A 15,390-nucleotide genomic window follows, 5' to 3' on the forward strand; every position below is an offset into this window, starting at 1 on the left:
CCCTGGACCCCCGCTAGCTCATGGCTGGGCACCTACTCTGCATTAGGCCCCAGGGATGCAGCAACGAGGGAGACACACAGCCTCTGCCTGGAGGAGCTCGGGACCAGCAGGGCAGACTGTCACTGGCAGCATCCCAGGTGTGGGGATGTCTCAAAGAGCATCTCCCCTGAGCTCCCTGAGGTTGAGACCTCATGCTCCGCCCTCCTGTCTCCCTTCTCAGTGTCTCCAGAGAGGGGGCTACAGCTTCCTACAGTCAGCCAATGCATGTTCAAATCCTGCATAAGGCGAGCACAGCGTCCAGCTGTTCACCCTTGGTAAGTTAACATCGCCATTTCTGATCCCCCATTTCCTGCTGTAAAGGAATGAGTAATTCAGACATGCTGGGTTTTCCAAAGCACTGAAGTCAGTCGGTACACCAAGACTCAGCGACATATAAAGTGCTCTTGACTCAAAGTATCGCCACACGCAGAAGACACTCAGGGACGGGAATGGGTCATTTCATGCAGGGAACAATGTGGCAGGCCAGCTCCAGGGAGAGCAGGCTCCAGCAGGGGGTCCTCCTCTCTCCCCAAACATGGACTCGAACACAGGTGAACACTCCCACGCGCACTTTATTAAGTACGGAAGGACAGGTCACAACAGGGGTGGAGGTGGCGGGGAAGGCCCAGTCCCCACCCACCGTCACTGGCACACATAAATAAATAGCTGAGAGTGGGCACGGGAGAGAGGTGGTACTGCAAACACTGACTGCACAGGGAGACATGAAAGCCCCCTTTGAGCTGTGGCCATTAACACTGTACGGGTACCATGACCAGGAAAGGGTGGGGCTTGGCCACAGAAGCCCCAGAGCGTCACAGTCTTTGTAGCGGAGGGGTGTCTTCAGGACATGGACCACTGTTATTTACGGACTGAAACCTGGACCCCTGGCTGGTCCCGTGAGACCCAGATTATCAAGGGGCCACTGTCTCTTAGGCTTCTGGATTGTTCTACTGAGGATCTAAAAGACCACTGGGTCACTATCACTTGGGGTCCTGATGGGTCCACCCAGGGACCTAGGACATGCGAGGGTCATCGTCACTTAGGCTTCCGACTGGTCCACTCGGGCTCCAGGACGAAAAGGGTCACTGTTACTTAGGAACCTAAACTGGTACCCCACAGGACCCAACATCGATGAGGTCACTATCACTTAGCCTTTGCCGGCACTCAGGACAGTAAGGGTTGTGGTTCCCCAGACCTCTGGTTGACAAGGACCCAAAGGCCAGGACCTGAGGGGCAGAGAGAGCTCTAGAAGACCCAGGGAAGGGGGAGAAGACTAAGTGCTCAGGGCTAGAGGAAATCTTCAGCGGGCACCAGGGCCCAGATTTCAAGGAGGGGAGGTGACAGGGCAGGAAGTAAGTCCACCTGGCTGGGTCAGGCCAAGATGAATCTGTAGGAGACCAACTTCTGGGGCAGCAAAGAGTGCCCAGCCACTGCTGGGAGGGGGTTGCAAGGGTCCCTCAAACCTTCCCCAGGTCCCAGCCCCACCCCGGTGCAGAACTGGGCCAAGGAGCCGGTGGTGTGTAACACGGCTCGTGACCTACAGGATCAGGGCGTGGGGAGGGGCGGGCCTGTGGCTGCAGGTGCAGTGGGCTCAGTCCTCCAAGCCCTCTGTCAAGTCTGCGACGCTCTCCACATAGTAATGGGGCACGAGGTCGTGCTGGCCAGCCGCCAGGTAGGCTTGGGCCTCTTCTAGGCGGGAGACTCCCGTGAGTGTGAGCACGGTGGTCATGCCGCAGCGGTGGCCGAACAGGATGTCGGTCTCCAGGCGGTCACCCACCATAAGTGTGCGTGCGGGGTCGATGCTGAAGTTCTCTGTGATGCACTCGAACATGTAGGGGCTGGGCTTGCCCACCACCAGGGCCTGGCGTCCCGAGGCCGTCTCCACCGCAGCGGCCAGGCTCCCGGTGCCTGTAGAGAGATGGAGACGCAGTCAGCAGGCGGGCGGCAGGGACAGCGTCAGGCCCTGAAACTGGAAGTCCAGGGAGGCAGACTGTGCTGGGGTCAAATCAGCTGCTGACACGAGCCAGAAAGCCCACTTCCGAGTCTTATTTAGTGGCTAAGGGTAGAGAGGGCAACCAGATGCCGGCATCTGGACTCCATCTCCACCGTTCTTGACAGGCTAGCTATCCTCTCTGTGCTTTGATTTTCCCATATCTAATACGGGGATGTCTACGGCACTTATCTCATGTGGGTATTGTGAGGACGGGTGGAGCTACTGCAGGTAAACAGGGCCTGGCTCGGTCAGTCCTGCCTGAGGTTCGCGATTTCACCCTGGCAGCTGTGGGCCTTTGGGCAAACCACTCGACCACCCCGAGTTTCTCCGGACTCCTGCAAAAGTGGAATCCAAGCAAGGCCTACCTCCAAAGGGGCGCTGGGCATCACAGGGGCAAGTGATTTGTAAATGGAGCAGCACTTAACAAATAGCATTGTGGTTACTGCTGCAAGAAGTCACGCGGCTGGCGTCAGAAACTGGCACAGTCCCTTCGGAACACAGCGGGGCACAGAAACGTTCGCACCTCTGACCCAGTCCGCCTCCCCCGGGAAAGTGATCACAAGAAGAGAATTCCAACTGGAGACAAAAAGCTGCAGGCTGGAAGATGTCTGGGGCTACAGTAACTGATAAGTCAAACTGTGGAACACGCCCAAGTGTCCAACAATAGGAGGACTGTATAGAACTAAAGGACAGTCCTGTCTCCCAGCCCAGTACCATCCTGCCTCACACAAAAAGTCCACTGTGCCTGTCCCACAGACATGTCTTTGTGCCTGAACATTCTGCCTTCATGCTAATGGCCCTGAACAAATGATGATAATCACCATTTACTAAGCACATTCTAAACCGGTTGCCTGGCCTGTGCTGGGTGTTTATGGAAGCCCATTTTACAGATGAGAATGCCAAGGCTCAGGGACATTAAGTAACTTGCCCAGGGTTGTACAGCTTCCTAAGTGGCAGCAAAAGGATTTGCATTTGCGTGGGTCCAACCCAGCTCTGACCTGGGAGTACAAATTGTTTCCCTTGCAGGAATTTTATGAGCTGGGCGTTAAAGGAAGGTACTATTTTTTTTTTTGAGACAGAGTCTCACTCTGTCGCCCAGACTGGAGTGCAGTGGCACGATCTTGGCTCACTGCAAGCTCTGCCTCCCGGGCTGACGCCATTCTCCTGCCTCAGCTTCCTGAGTAGCTGGGACTACAGGCACCCACCACCACGCCCAGCTAATTTTTTGTATTTTTAGTAGAGACAGGGTTTCACCGTGGTCTTGATCTCCTGACCTCGTGATCCGCCCGCCTCGGCCTCCCAAAGTGCTGGGATTACAGGCGTGAGCCACTGTGCCCAGCCAAAGGAAGGTACTATTAAAAGTCAACTTGGCCGGGCGCGGTGGCTCACGCCTGTAATCCCAGCACTTTGGGAGGCCGAGACGGGCGGATCACGAGGTCAGGAGATCGAGACCATTCTGGCTAACCCAGTGAAACCCCGTCTCTACTAAAAAATACAAAAACTTAGCCGGGCGAGGTGGCGGGCGCCTGTAGTCCCAGCTACTCGGGAGGCTGAGGCAGGAGAACGGCGTCAACCCGGGAGGCGGAGCTTGCAGTGAGCTGAGATCCGGCCACTGCACTCCAGCCTGGGCGACAGAGCGAGACTCCGTCTCAAAAAAAAAAAAAAGTCAACTTATGGCTGGGTACAGGGGCCCATGCCTGTAATCCCAGCACTTTGGGAAGCACAGGTGGGAGGACTGCTTGAGCCCAGGAGTTCAAGACTAGTCTGGGTAACATAGGGAGATCCCACTCCTACTTAAATAAATATACATATATATTTAAAAAATAAAAAAAAAAAGAAAAAAGAAAAGTTGGCTGGGCGCCGTGGCTCACGCCTGTAATCCCAGGACTTTGGGAGTCTGAGGGGGGTAGATCATCTGAGGTCAGGAGTTTAAGACCAGCCTGGCCAACATGGTAAAACCCAGCCTCTACTAAAAACACAAAAATCAGCCAGGTGCGGTGGCACATGCCTGTAATCCCAACTATTCGGGAAGCTGGGGCAGGAGAATCACTTAAGCCTGGGAGGCGGAGGAGGCTGCAGTGAGCTGAGATTGCACCACTGCAGCATTCCAGTCCGGGCAACAGAGCAAGGCGCCGACTCAAAAAAAAAAAAAAAAAAAAAAAAAAAAAAAAAAGTCAACTTATTTCAGGCACAGCTGCATTTAAAATAAACAAACAAATAAAAGGCCCAGCCTGCACCATGAAACCCCGTCTCTACAAAGAATAAAAAAAATTATTGGCCTTTGTAACACTGACCTCCAGTCCAGGGCACTCTTCATTGCTGTCATCTTGCGAATTTGGCCCTGCAGGGGAGGCGGGAGCAAAAGGAGGCCCCTCCACTGTGGAGGGTTCGAGTCAGACAAGATCAGGTGGCAGCAGAAGCTAATTGGCAGTGGTCAGTGTGTGTGGACAGATTAATAGCCCAATCAGTAGACTGGGGCCGTGGACAGATCTCTGTCACTGCCTCTCTGCTGGCCACTGACCCGGACAGTCATTGATATTAAATCCTGGGGATACAGGATGGTACTGAGTGAAGAGAAGTAGACACAGGATTATAGTGGGGTGCAGGGGTATAGACCTGTAGTCCCAGCTACGCAGGAGGCTGAGGCAGGAAGAGAGCCTGAGCCCAAGAGTTTGAGGTTAAAGTGAGCTGTGATCATGTCACTGCACTTCAGCCTGGGTAACAGAGTGAGACCCTGTCTAAAAAAAACTCAGCTTACAAATTTACAACTAAATGATAATGCTTTTTATATTTATTTATTTATTTAGAGATGGAGTCTCGCTCTGTTGCCCAGGCTGGAGTGCAATGGAGCGATCTCAGCTCACAGCAACCTATACCTCCTGGGTTCAAGCCATTCTCTTGCCTCAGCCTCCGGAGTAGTTGGGATTACAGGCACGTGTCACCACACCGGGCTAATTTTTGTATATTTAGTGGAGACAGGGTTTCACCATGTTGGCCAGGATGGTCTCGAACTCCTGACCTCAAATGATCAGCCCCCCTTGGCCTCCCAAAGTGCTGGGATTACAGGCGTGAGCCACTGCACCCGGCCTAAATGATAATGTTTAAAACAAACGTTAATAAGTTCTCAAAACTTGGCCGGGCGCGGTGGCTCAAGCCTGTAATCCCAGCACTTTGGGAGGCCGAGACGGGTGGATCATGAGGTCAGGAGATCGAGACCATCCTGGCTAACCCGGTGAAACCCCGTCTCTACTAAAAAATACAAAAAACTAGCCGGGCGTGGTGGCGAGCGCCTATAGTCTCAGCTACTCGGGAGGCTGAGGCAGGAGAATGGCGTAAACCCGGGAGGCGGAGCTTGCAGTGAGCTGAGATCCGGCCACTGCACTCCAGCCTGGGCTACAGAGCGAGACTCCGTCTCAAAAAAAAAAAATAAATAAATAAGTTCTCAAAACTCATCACTTCTTAGTTATTGAACTACACTAGCCTCTGCTCGTTTTGCTCTTGAAGTTCCACCATACCTGTGATGGTGGAAATCTGTAAGAAGGTGTGTGCTACTGCACATCTCTTCCCAACCCTACCTTCAGGGACTGACTTAACGTTGGTAGCTCAAGATCGGTTGTATTGGGAGTATTTACACCACAGAAGCCAGCACACGGTATAATCATGGCTTTCCCTGCTATTCCACATTTCTCAGTGCGCCACTGGTCTGACCCCAAATGCTCTGGGCCTCCTATCTCCCTTCCCATAGCCGACAACACTCCACTCAGTTAAGCCAAAGGCAAAGATGAGGAAGGGGAACAAAGGGGAAAACAGGTGGGGAGAGCAAGAGTCCTCAGCCCTGCTGCCCCCAGATGAGGAAGAGGAACTTCCCAGGGTCATAAGATCAAGGCCGAGGTGGGCCAGAACTCATGCTTTCACGCTGGCCCAGGGCAACACCCCTGGGAGTTCTCCCCTCATCTGACATTTGTGACTTGCCTGTTTTAAGAACTTGGTAGAGAATAAAAATTAGCCAGGCGTGGTGGTGTGCGCCTGTAATCCCAGCCACTGGGGAGGCTGAGGTAGGAGAATCGCTTGAACCTGGGAGGCAGAGGTTGCAGTGAGCCGAGATGGCGCCACTGCACTCCAGCCTGGGCGACAGAGTGAAACTATGTCTCAAAAACACAAACACAAAAAACAAAAAACAAAAAAAACAAAAAAGAGAATAAAAGCCATGTGCTCCGCTGGTGAGCAATTCCTTCTGGGACGGAAAGGGCTTTCACTGAGTCATCCCAAAATGTTCTTTTGAGCTCAAGAATGGCCCCAACTCTGTCCTTCCCCACCAGGATGGAGTTGATCACCTTTGGGCCCTGTGTCTCACTTCCTTCATTCAGCTAATACTCACTAAGGCCCAACTACATGCTAGACACAGGGTACAGAGCAGTCAACATTACAAAGATCCTGACCCCAGGGAGCCAGCCTCCTAGCAGGGGCATCTGGGCCTCTCTCAGGCCGACGTCTCTCAGGCCACCATCATTCCACTCCCCTCCACTCTAATCCACGGCTCTGCATGTTATGCTGATGACGTATTCCTAAGACAGCAGGCCTTTCTATTTGTCAGCTCAAGTGGCTGCCATGTGGTGACAAGATAAACACACAATTTCGGAGGTCCCTGGGGCGGGGGAGGAGGAATTGGGGGTCAGATATTTGCATTATTTCAGACATAAGCATCATGAGGGCTTTTAATACTGTCACGTCACACCACACCACACCACACCGTTTGAAAGCTGCATCGTTAAGTTGTGCACAAACATGATTGCAGAGCCGTGTTTGTTAAGCCTCTGCCTCCCCCTCTAGGCTGTGGGAGTGACAGCAGGATGGGTGGGCACAGCCGGGTGGCTACTGAGACCACAGGGGTCTGGATTCCACAGAGGCCTGCAAGGCAGGCATGGGCAGGGCCTGGTTTCTCCCTAGCTCCTTGACAACCAGCCTTCCTGTGCCCTGGAGAACCTCTTAATCCACAGCCTTAACCTGAGCCTTGAGGCCTCCTGGGAAAAACTTTTCATAGCATGGCCTAAGGCAGGCAGGAGCTGCTGCAGCTGAGAGCCCCGACCAGAGAGCCCTCAACACAGATTTATGGGGAAACTGAGGCTGAGGTGGGCCCACATACCAAGTAGGTGTGCAGCACAGCCAGGAGAGGCCAAGGACTACGGAATCCCTCTCTGCCATGCCATAACACTGGGTTTACATCTCCTGGTGTATTATCACTCTGCTCCGCATCATGCCTCCTCCAGGGAGTCTTCCCAGATGCCCCTGGCACTAGGCCCTGCTCACCACCCCACCATAATCCTGTGTTTACTTCTCTTCACTCAATACCATCCTGTACCCCCAGGATTTAATATCAATGACTACATGGGTCAGTGGCCAGCAGAGAGGGAGTGACAGAGATCTGTCCACGGCCCCAGTCTACTGACTGGGCTATTAACCTGTCCACACACACTGACCACTGCCAATTAGCCTCTGCTGCCACCTGATCTTGTCTAACTCAATCCCTCCACAATGGAGGGGCCTCCTTTTGCTTCTGTCTCCCCTGGAAGGCTGAACTAGCAAGATGACAGCAGTTAAGAGTGCCCTGGACTGGAGGTCTGTGTCACAAAGCCCAAATTCAGGTTCCGGCGCTCTATCACTCTGCCAGTGAATTGCTGGCAGATTTCTGCCCCACCCATCATTGGGGTGGGGTTGGAGGGAAGTCTGGGAGAACTGTCCCTATGTGTGAGGGCTGAAACACCAATTACCAGAGGCAGGATGGAGGCAGGTGTGTGGGGACACAGGAGGTGGAGGGGCTCACTATATACGTTCTTGGGCAGCTCACTTCCCTTCTCTTAGCCTCAGTTTCTTTCCTCTTCTTTTACAGACAAGGTCTCACTATGTTGCCCATGCTGAAGTACAGTCGCTTTTCACAGATGCAATGATAGCACACTACAGCCTTGACCTCCTAGGCTCAAGCAATCCTCCCCCGCCTCAGCCTCTTAGGTAGCTGGGACTACAGGCCGTTGCCACTGCATCCGGCTGCCTCAGTCTCTTTGAGAAATGGGACAATAACTCCCATCTCCAGAGCAATTTGGAAACCAAAGAAGAACACACGCCAAGCTGTTTCATTAAGTTCTCTGTAACATGGTGGACTCTGGCTACAACTTACATCATCTGAACACCTACTACGTGCCAGGCACCCACCCTGATCACCATCACCGGGCACGGTGAGCGCTGCCATTTTTCACCCAGGCAGAGATGCTTGCAGGTTATGTAACTGAACATGATTACACAGCTGTGGAGCTGGAGATGGACCTGGAACTGAGGTCAAACTCCACCGCCTTTGCTCTCCACACACCTGCCTACACCCTACCTCTGGGAATGGAGTTTCAACCCTCACAACGAGGGACAACCCTCCCAGGCTTCCTCTCCAACCCCAGAGCGATGGTGGGTGGGGCAGAATTCCGCCCAACTCCCTGAGTTACAATGGGCCTCAGTTTCCTCATCTGTCCAACAGGGACCACACTCTGCCCCTCACAGGATGGCGGCTACAGGTATCATCCCCCTACACCCACCAAAGCACCCTGGGCCTCCCTCGCACCCTCCTGTTCCCCACCTGCCACCTGGAGACGCCTCTTCCCCGCCCCTCACCCTTAGGCGTGGAGGCGAATGCGCAAATCGCCTCCATCTCAGTTTCCCCGCCATTCCTGCGCTCACCAGGGGTCCGGCTGCCGTCGCTCAGCGGGTGCCATGGGTCACGGTCGGTGGCCACGAGCAGGCACTCGGGGTCGCGCAGGTGCGCGCACGCCTCGCTCAGCCTGGCGAAGGAGAAGCGCTCGTCGTAGCCCACGAGCACGGCGCGCACGCGCGGGGCCGCGCCGTCCCCCGCGCTCGGGTCGTCACCCGGGTCCCCAGCCAGGCGCAGCCCCGCGGCGCGCAGCTCGGCGCGCAGCCCCTCGCCGCCCAGCACGAACACGGCGCCCGGCGCGCCCGGAGGCCCGGGCAGGCGCTGGCGCAGCAGGCGCGCGGCGCACAGCGCGGAGCTGAAGAGCTGCTCGGCGCGCAGCCCCCCGAAGCCGAGGCGCGCGAAGCGGAGGGCCAGCTCGGGCCGCGCGTGCCGGCTGTTGTTGCTCACAAACAGAGCCGCCTTGCCGGCCCGCGCCAGCCGCTCCAGCAGCTCCGGGGCGCCCGGCACGGCGCACTCGCCGTTCCACAGCACCCCGTCACAGTCGAACAGGACCCCCTGCGCCCGGCCCAGCACGTCGCGCAGGGCCGCTCCGCGCAGCCTCTCGCAGCGCGCCATGCAGCCGGCTGGCCGCCGGCCTTCCGCGCCGCGCTCTCTCCGCGGGCACAGCGCGCTCGTCCTGGCACGTTCCCCGCAGCCGCCAATTGGCGCGCTGGAAGGACCGGGGGCGGGGCAAAAGCGTGGCCTGCGGCCAATGGGGGCGAGAGTCTGGGAGAGAACCTAGGCCGCGAGCGAACGGAACTTGGAGAAAGGGGCGGAATCGTGGCCAACAACGAGGGGAAGGGACCAATGAAGAGCTAGCCTGATCCCTCTCCCCGTCCCTGGTTCTGCTGGGCCAGTCGCCGCCGAGTTTCAACGCGGACTACACTCTTACGGGATGGGAGACTGACGCTCTTCTTAACCAATAAGAATCTACAAACAGAAAACGCGAAGCGAAGGCCCCGCGCCTCCAGCCAATCAGAAGCTTAGGCGAGCTGGTTGCTAGGAGAAAAGCCCATGCTAAATGAACTGCCTTTGGGTCAAATCTCATTGCCCTCTGAATCGTGGACGCTACAGTTCTGAGCGAAGTCCCAAGAAACGTGTGGGTATGATGGGGTAGGGGGCACATGGTGTCTTCTTGGGTGCTGGAGTCCTCGGTCTAGACCAGTAGTTCTTCACACTGCGTTAGAGTCCCCTGGAAACTTATTTTCAGATATTTACATATAGTAAAATGCATAGATTTTTTTTTTTTTTTTGAGACGGAGTCTCGCTCTGTCGCCCAGGCTGGAGTGCAGTGGCCGGATCTCAGCTCACTGCAAGCTCCACCTCCCGGGTTTACGCCATTCTCCTGCCTCAGCCTCCCGAGTAGCTGGGACTACAGGCGCCCGCCACCTCGCTCGGCTAGTTTTTTGTATTTTTTTTAGTAGAGACGGGGTTTCACCGTGTTAGCCAGGATGGTCTCGATCTCCTGACCTCGTGATCCGCCCGTCTCGGCCTCCCAAAGTGCTGGGATTACAGGCTTGAGCCACCGCGCCCGGCCACGCATAGATCTTAAATGTACAGTTCAATGTCTTTTGACAAATGCTTTTAAAATCACCGATGTGTAGCAGGACAGATTCTCGTGTAACTGTTTTGGGTGAGGACTGGGCATTTTTTGGTTGGTTGGTTGAATTACAGGGATTCTGCTGTGAGGCTAGGGTAGGGAAGCACTGGGCTAGAGGCAGGCGGGCTGTCACCGGACTACGCCCTGGGAAGGCAGGAGGCAGAGTGGCCGTAGCCAATTGCCCAGGATAGTGATGGGGTGACCCAGGTTGGCTGGGTCCCTATCTTAGGGAGGGGGCCTTGTGATCTGGAGGCAACTACAGGTCTTGGGACCTTTGAGGAGCCACTGGTCTGCAGTGTGGGGATGAATGAATTATGAGCTGTAGTGTCATAGTTTTTTTTTTTTTTTTTTTTTTTTTTTTTGAGACGGAGTCTTGCTCTGTAGCCCGGGCTGGAGTGCAGTGGCCGGATCTCAGCTCACTGCAAGCTCCGCCTCCCGGGTTTAGGCCATTCTCCTGCCTCAGCCTCCGGAGTAGCTGGGACTACAGGCGCCCGCCACCTCGCCCGGCTAGTTTTTTGTATTTTTAGTGGAGACGGGGTTTCATGGTGTTAGCCAGGATGGTCTCGATCTCCTGACCTTGTGATCCGCCCGTCTCGGCCTCCCAAAGTGCTGGGATTACAGGCTTGAGCCACCGCGCCCGGCCTGTAGTGTCATAGTTTTGAAGTTGTCTGCCAATTTCAGAGAAGGCTGTGACCCCCAGGAACAACTGGAGCTCCAAAGACTTGGGAAAAATCGTGCCTTGTAACCCAACCTTTGAAGCTCAACTACCTCCTACTCCCCAAGTGCCCTAAGCCTTTTGCTCCTGACCTTTACATAGGTAGTCTCCTTGGCCTGAATGTTCCTTTTTCCTTTAAAAATTTCACCTTCAGGCCGGGCGCGGTGGCTCAAGCCTGTAATCCCAGCACTTTGGGAGGCCGAGATGGGCGGATCACGAGGTCAGGAGATCGAGACCATCCTGGCTAACACGGTGAAACCCCGTCTCTACTAAGAAATACAAAAAATAGCCGGGCGAGGTGGCAGCGCCTGTAGTCCCAGCTACTCGGGAGGCTGAGGCCGGAGAATGGCGTGAACCCGGGAGGCGGAGCTTGCAGTGAGCTGAGATCTGGCCACTGCACTCCAGCCTGGGCTACAGAGCGAGACTCCGTCTCAAAAAAAAAAAAAAAAAATTTCACCTTCAGGGCTGGGCTCGGTGGCTCACGCGTGTAATCCCAGCACTTTGGGAGGCTGAGATGGGTGGACCATGAGGTCAGGAGATCAGGGCCATCCTGGCTATGGTGAAACCCCGTCTCTACTAAAAATACAAAAAAAAAAAAAAAAAAAAAAAAAATTAGCCGGGCATGGTGGTGGGCGCCTGTAATCCCAGCTACCCGGGAGACTGAGGCAGGAGAATCGCTTGAAGCCGGGAGGCGGAGCTTGCAGTGAGCTGAGATCGCACACTGCACTCCAGCCTGGGCGACAGAGTCAGACTCTGTCTCAAAAAAGATAAAAAATAAATAATAAAATAAATAAATAAATAAAATTCACCTTCAGGTCAGCTCCTGAAAGACTTCCCTTAAAAATCACCTCCTCCAGGAAGGCTTCCTTAACCACCCACCCCATACACCTGAGTCTAGGTTATATGGCCACCCCTAACTTGGCTAATATGGGCTCCCAGTGCAATGACACTTGATTTTGTTTTTGAGACAGGGTCTTACACTGTCACCCAGGCTGGAGTGCAGTGGCATGATCACTGCTCACTGAAGCCTCGAACTCCTGGCTCAAGCGATCCTCGTGCCTCAGCCTTCCTAGTTGCTGAGACTACAGGCACACGCCACTATGCCCAGTTAATTTTTAAAATTTGTTTTGTAGAGACAGGGTCTCACTATGTTGCCCAGGCTGGTCTAGAACTCCTGGGCTCAAGCGATCCTCCTGCCTGGGGCTCCCAAAGTGTTGGGATTACAGGCATGAGCCACCGTGCCTGGCCAGACACTTGATTCTAATGGTCACTTCTGCCTGTCTGTTCGGGAACTCTTTGGGTACAGAGTTAAGTCTGGGAGCTAGCTCAGGGCCTGGCACAGAGCAGATCCAGGGAAGGTTTGAGGACAGATCCATCCCTGCTCCTTGGGGAGCCTTCCCAGCCTCCTCCCGGAAGGAGTGAGGGGTCCAGGAAACAGTGGGAGTGTTAGGCCAAGGGCGGTGCTCTGGTTTTCACTGGAGAGCAATGCCTCCATGGAGGGAATTGTTACAAAGTTTCACAAATGAGGAAAAGGGATACCAAGAAGTTAAAGTGAATTGTCCAGAATGTGAGGGACAAGCCAGGCTTTGAAGTCAGACCTAGGCTCTAATCCCAGGCCCCTGCCTGACTGCCGTGTGACCTTGGCAGGTCACTTCTGTCTGAGCCTCAGTGTCCTCACTGGTTAAGAGGTAATGGTAAGATTAAGTGGAAATCATCCACAGAAAAGCACAGCATGTAGTGCAGAGAAAGCTCTAAAAATGTCTGCATGTCTGCTGTGATCTCATTTCAGACAAGAAGAAAGGCAAAGAATATGTATTTTTTTCGCCTTTATAAAATTGGCTTATTTCAAGAACAGAAAATAAAACTATCATTTGGGCAGCTGCTCCAGTTTTGTCCAAAATAATTTATTTACCAGCCTTACAAAAAATATGTTGGCAAGAGAAGAATCGGTCCCCTAGGAGCAGGGAAGCTTCTCCTTCCTTCCGGTGGCTCCCCGAGGACCTGCCGGAGAGTGGAGAGTCCAGCAGGGGCTCCCCAAGCCCAGGGTGGATGAGGAAAAGGTCAGGAAGTGGGGGACTGTCCTGAGCCCTCCTGGCCATGGGGGCCGACCCAGTGGGCACTGAGGCACTTGTGGGCAAAGGCTGGAGGCCCACGCCCCTTTGTGGGGGGTGAGAGCTGTCCTGGGAGGGCCAGGTGTGGAGGGAGGGGATGCTGGGGGCTGCTTAGGAAGAAACCAGCCACTCAGTTAGTCTCTGAGGCAAGGCTCCTGGGGCGGGGCTGAGGGGGGATAGCTGGGGTAGTGGGGACCCCACTGACAGCCTCAGGGGCTCCTCCCTCTGCTGTGGCAGCCCCCAGGTCCACCTGTGCAGGGGTACTCAGAGAGACTGGGCTGGGGGAGGCTGGACCTGGGGAGGCTGGGCTGGGGGAGGCTGGACCTGGGGAGGCCGGGCTGGGGGAGGCTGGTGAACGCCGGCTTTGGCGCCGGGCAGGCTGAGGGGGTGTGGGGGGTAATGGGGGTGGCACTGTGGGGGCTCGGAGGCTGCTGCCAACCAGACGTCGGGGCAGGGCTCGGGGGGTCCCAGGGCTTCCAGAGCCAGGGGGCAGGGGTGGGGCTGGAGGGGAGGAACGGGAGCCGGAGACCTGGGGGGGCGGCATGGTGGGCCGGGCTGGTGCTGGGCGCTTGGCTGTTGAGGAAGGAAAGGGTGAGAGATGTTGAGCGTCCACGTGGCTGTGGTGAATCCACCAAGCTCCGTGCCCCCTCACAACCTTTGCATCTGCCATTCCCTCTGCCGGGAACACCGTTTCCGCGGCTGGCTCCTCATCATCTAGGCCTCTCCTTGTGCCCTTCGCCCCCTTGGAAGCCCTCCCTGAGCACCCTAGTTAGAGCCCCACCCCGTGCCCCACCCGAGCTGCTCCGTCACATTTTCCAGTTTTATTTTCTTTGCAGGAGTTTTTGTCCTCTGAAATTATCTTGTCCATTTATTTCTAATTTTTAAAATTCTTAAATTTTGAGACAGGGTCTCACTGTATTGCCCAGGCTGGTCTTGCACTCCAGGGCTCAAGCGAGTCTCCTGCCTCGGCCTCTCAAAGTGCTGGGATGGCAGGCGTAAGCCACCGTCCCCGGCCTATCTTGTTCATTTTTATTTTACTGTAGACTACCTGCCAGCCCTGGTCACAAGGCTCCCAGAGCTGTTCCGCCTACTCCTGGCTGTCCACTGCCTCCACTACCTCTGGGGCTGGGCAGGGCCACCCGAAGGTGTCAGTTACTCTCTCACCTGGCCGGCTCTGGGTCAAATTGACAGGTGAGCGTACCAGAAGGGCTCAGGAGGCCCCTGGTTTCTTCCCATCCCTGCCACCTCCTCTCCTTCACTGCCACTGCCCTTTTTTTTTTTGAGACAGAGTCTCACTCTTGTGAGTGCAGTGGCGTGATCTTTGCTCACTGCAACTTCCACCTCCCGGGTTCAAGTGATTCTCCTGCCTCAGCCTCCTAAGTATCTGGGATTATAGGCACCCGCCACCATGCCCAGCTAATTTTTGTATTTTTAGTAGAGATGAGGTTTCACCATGTTGGCCAGGCTGGTCTTGAACTCCTGGCCTCAAGTGATCCAGCCGCCTTAGCCTCCCAAAGTGCTGGGTTTACATGTGTGAGCTACTGTGCCTCGCCCCTTCACTGCCCTTTAACGACTCTCTCCTTCCACTGTAATCTGTGACTTTTGGGCCTCTGGAGGGACGGGACTCCAGTACCCTAGCACTCACGCCGGCTCCCCTTTAGTGGGCATTTGCTGTATGCCAGGGCCAGGCACTCTTCCAGTAGCACCACTGAAGGCTCCGTGGAGCCCCATAAGGTAAGTGCAGACACTGTCCCATTACACAGAGGAGGAAGGTGAGGCTCAGACAGGTGAACTCACCTGCCCAAGGTCAAAGAGCTCAAATCTAAACCCAGAGTGCCAGGTGGCAAAACCTGGGCTTTTTATCACCTTGGTTCCTGGCCTCCCCTGGCTGCCTAAAAAGATAGGAGGACCTGGGACTGCCTGTCCCCTCTCCCTGTCCACCCTCTGTCCCCTCCTCCCCTCCCACAACCAACTCACTCCTCCGAGCCATATCCTCCACCGGGGCAGCTGTCTCCGGGGGGCTCTTGGTGACCTTGGGGGAGGCTGGTCTGGGGGGTACCTCAGACTCTGTCCTGCAGAGGGAAGGAGAGGATGTGGCAGACTTGGTCACCTCCCAGAAGTCTCATGGAATCCTGGCAAGTCTCCAACTGCCAGGTGGAGTCTGGATCCTCCCAGCACTATCACCCTGTCCCCACCATCCAC

At 55.2% G+C, this 15,390-nt stretch overlaps 1 protein-coding gene across 6 annotated transcripts in view; it reads right to left on the minus strand.

Moving 5' to 3' along the window:
- Positions 1-593: 593 nt before the first annotated feature.
- SH3BP1 (SH3 domain binding protein 1) overlaps positions 594-15,390 on the minus strand; it is a 28,409-nt gene continuing 13,612 nt past the window's right edge. Inside the window, exons 17-19 of one of the 6 annotated variants that reach the window (XM_065522157.2) lie at positions 15,166-15,260; positions 13,513-13,761; positions 12,966-13,482 (exon numbers count right to left, since the gene is read on the minus strand). In XM_065522157.2, coding sequence (XP_065378229.1) covers positions 13,319-13,482; positions 13,513-13,761; positions 15,166-15,260 — 508 coding nt within the window. In that variant the 3' untranslated portion in view covers positions 12,966-13,318. Of the gene's footprint in view, positions 1,948-8,752; positions 9,380-12,965; positions 13,762-15,165; positions 15,261-15,390 lie in introns of those variants that run through there. The other 5 variants (XM_045363677.2, XM_045363676.2, XM_065522158.2 and 2 more) reach the window with 5 other exon arrangements.

The sequence above is a fragment of the Macaca fascicularis genome, chromosome 10, assembly GCF_037993035.2.
Source record: "Macaca fascicularis isolate 582-1 chromosome 10, T2T-MFA8v1.1".
Classification (NCBI taxonomy): domain Eukaryota; kingdom Metazoa; phylum Chordata; class Mammalia; order Primates; family Cercopithecidae; genus Macaca; species Macaca fascicularis.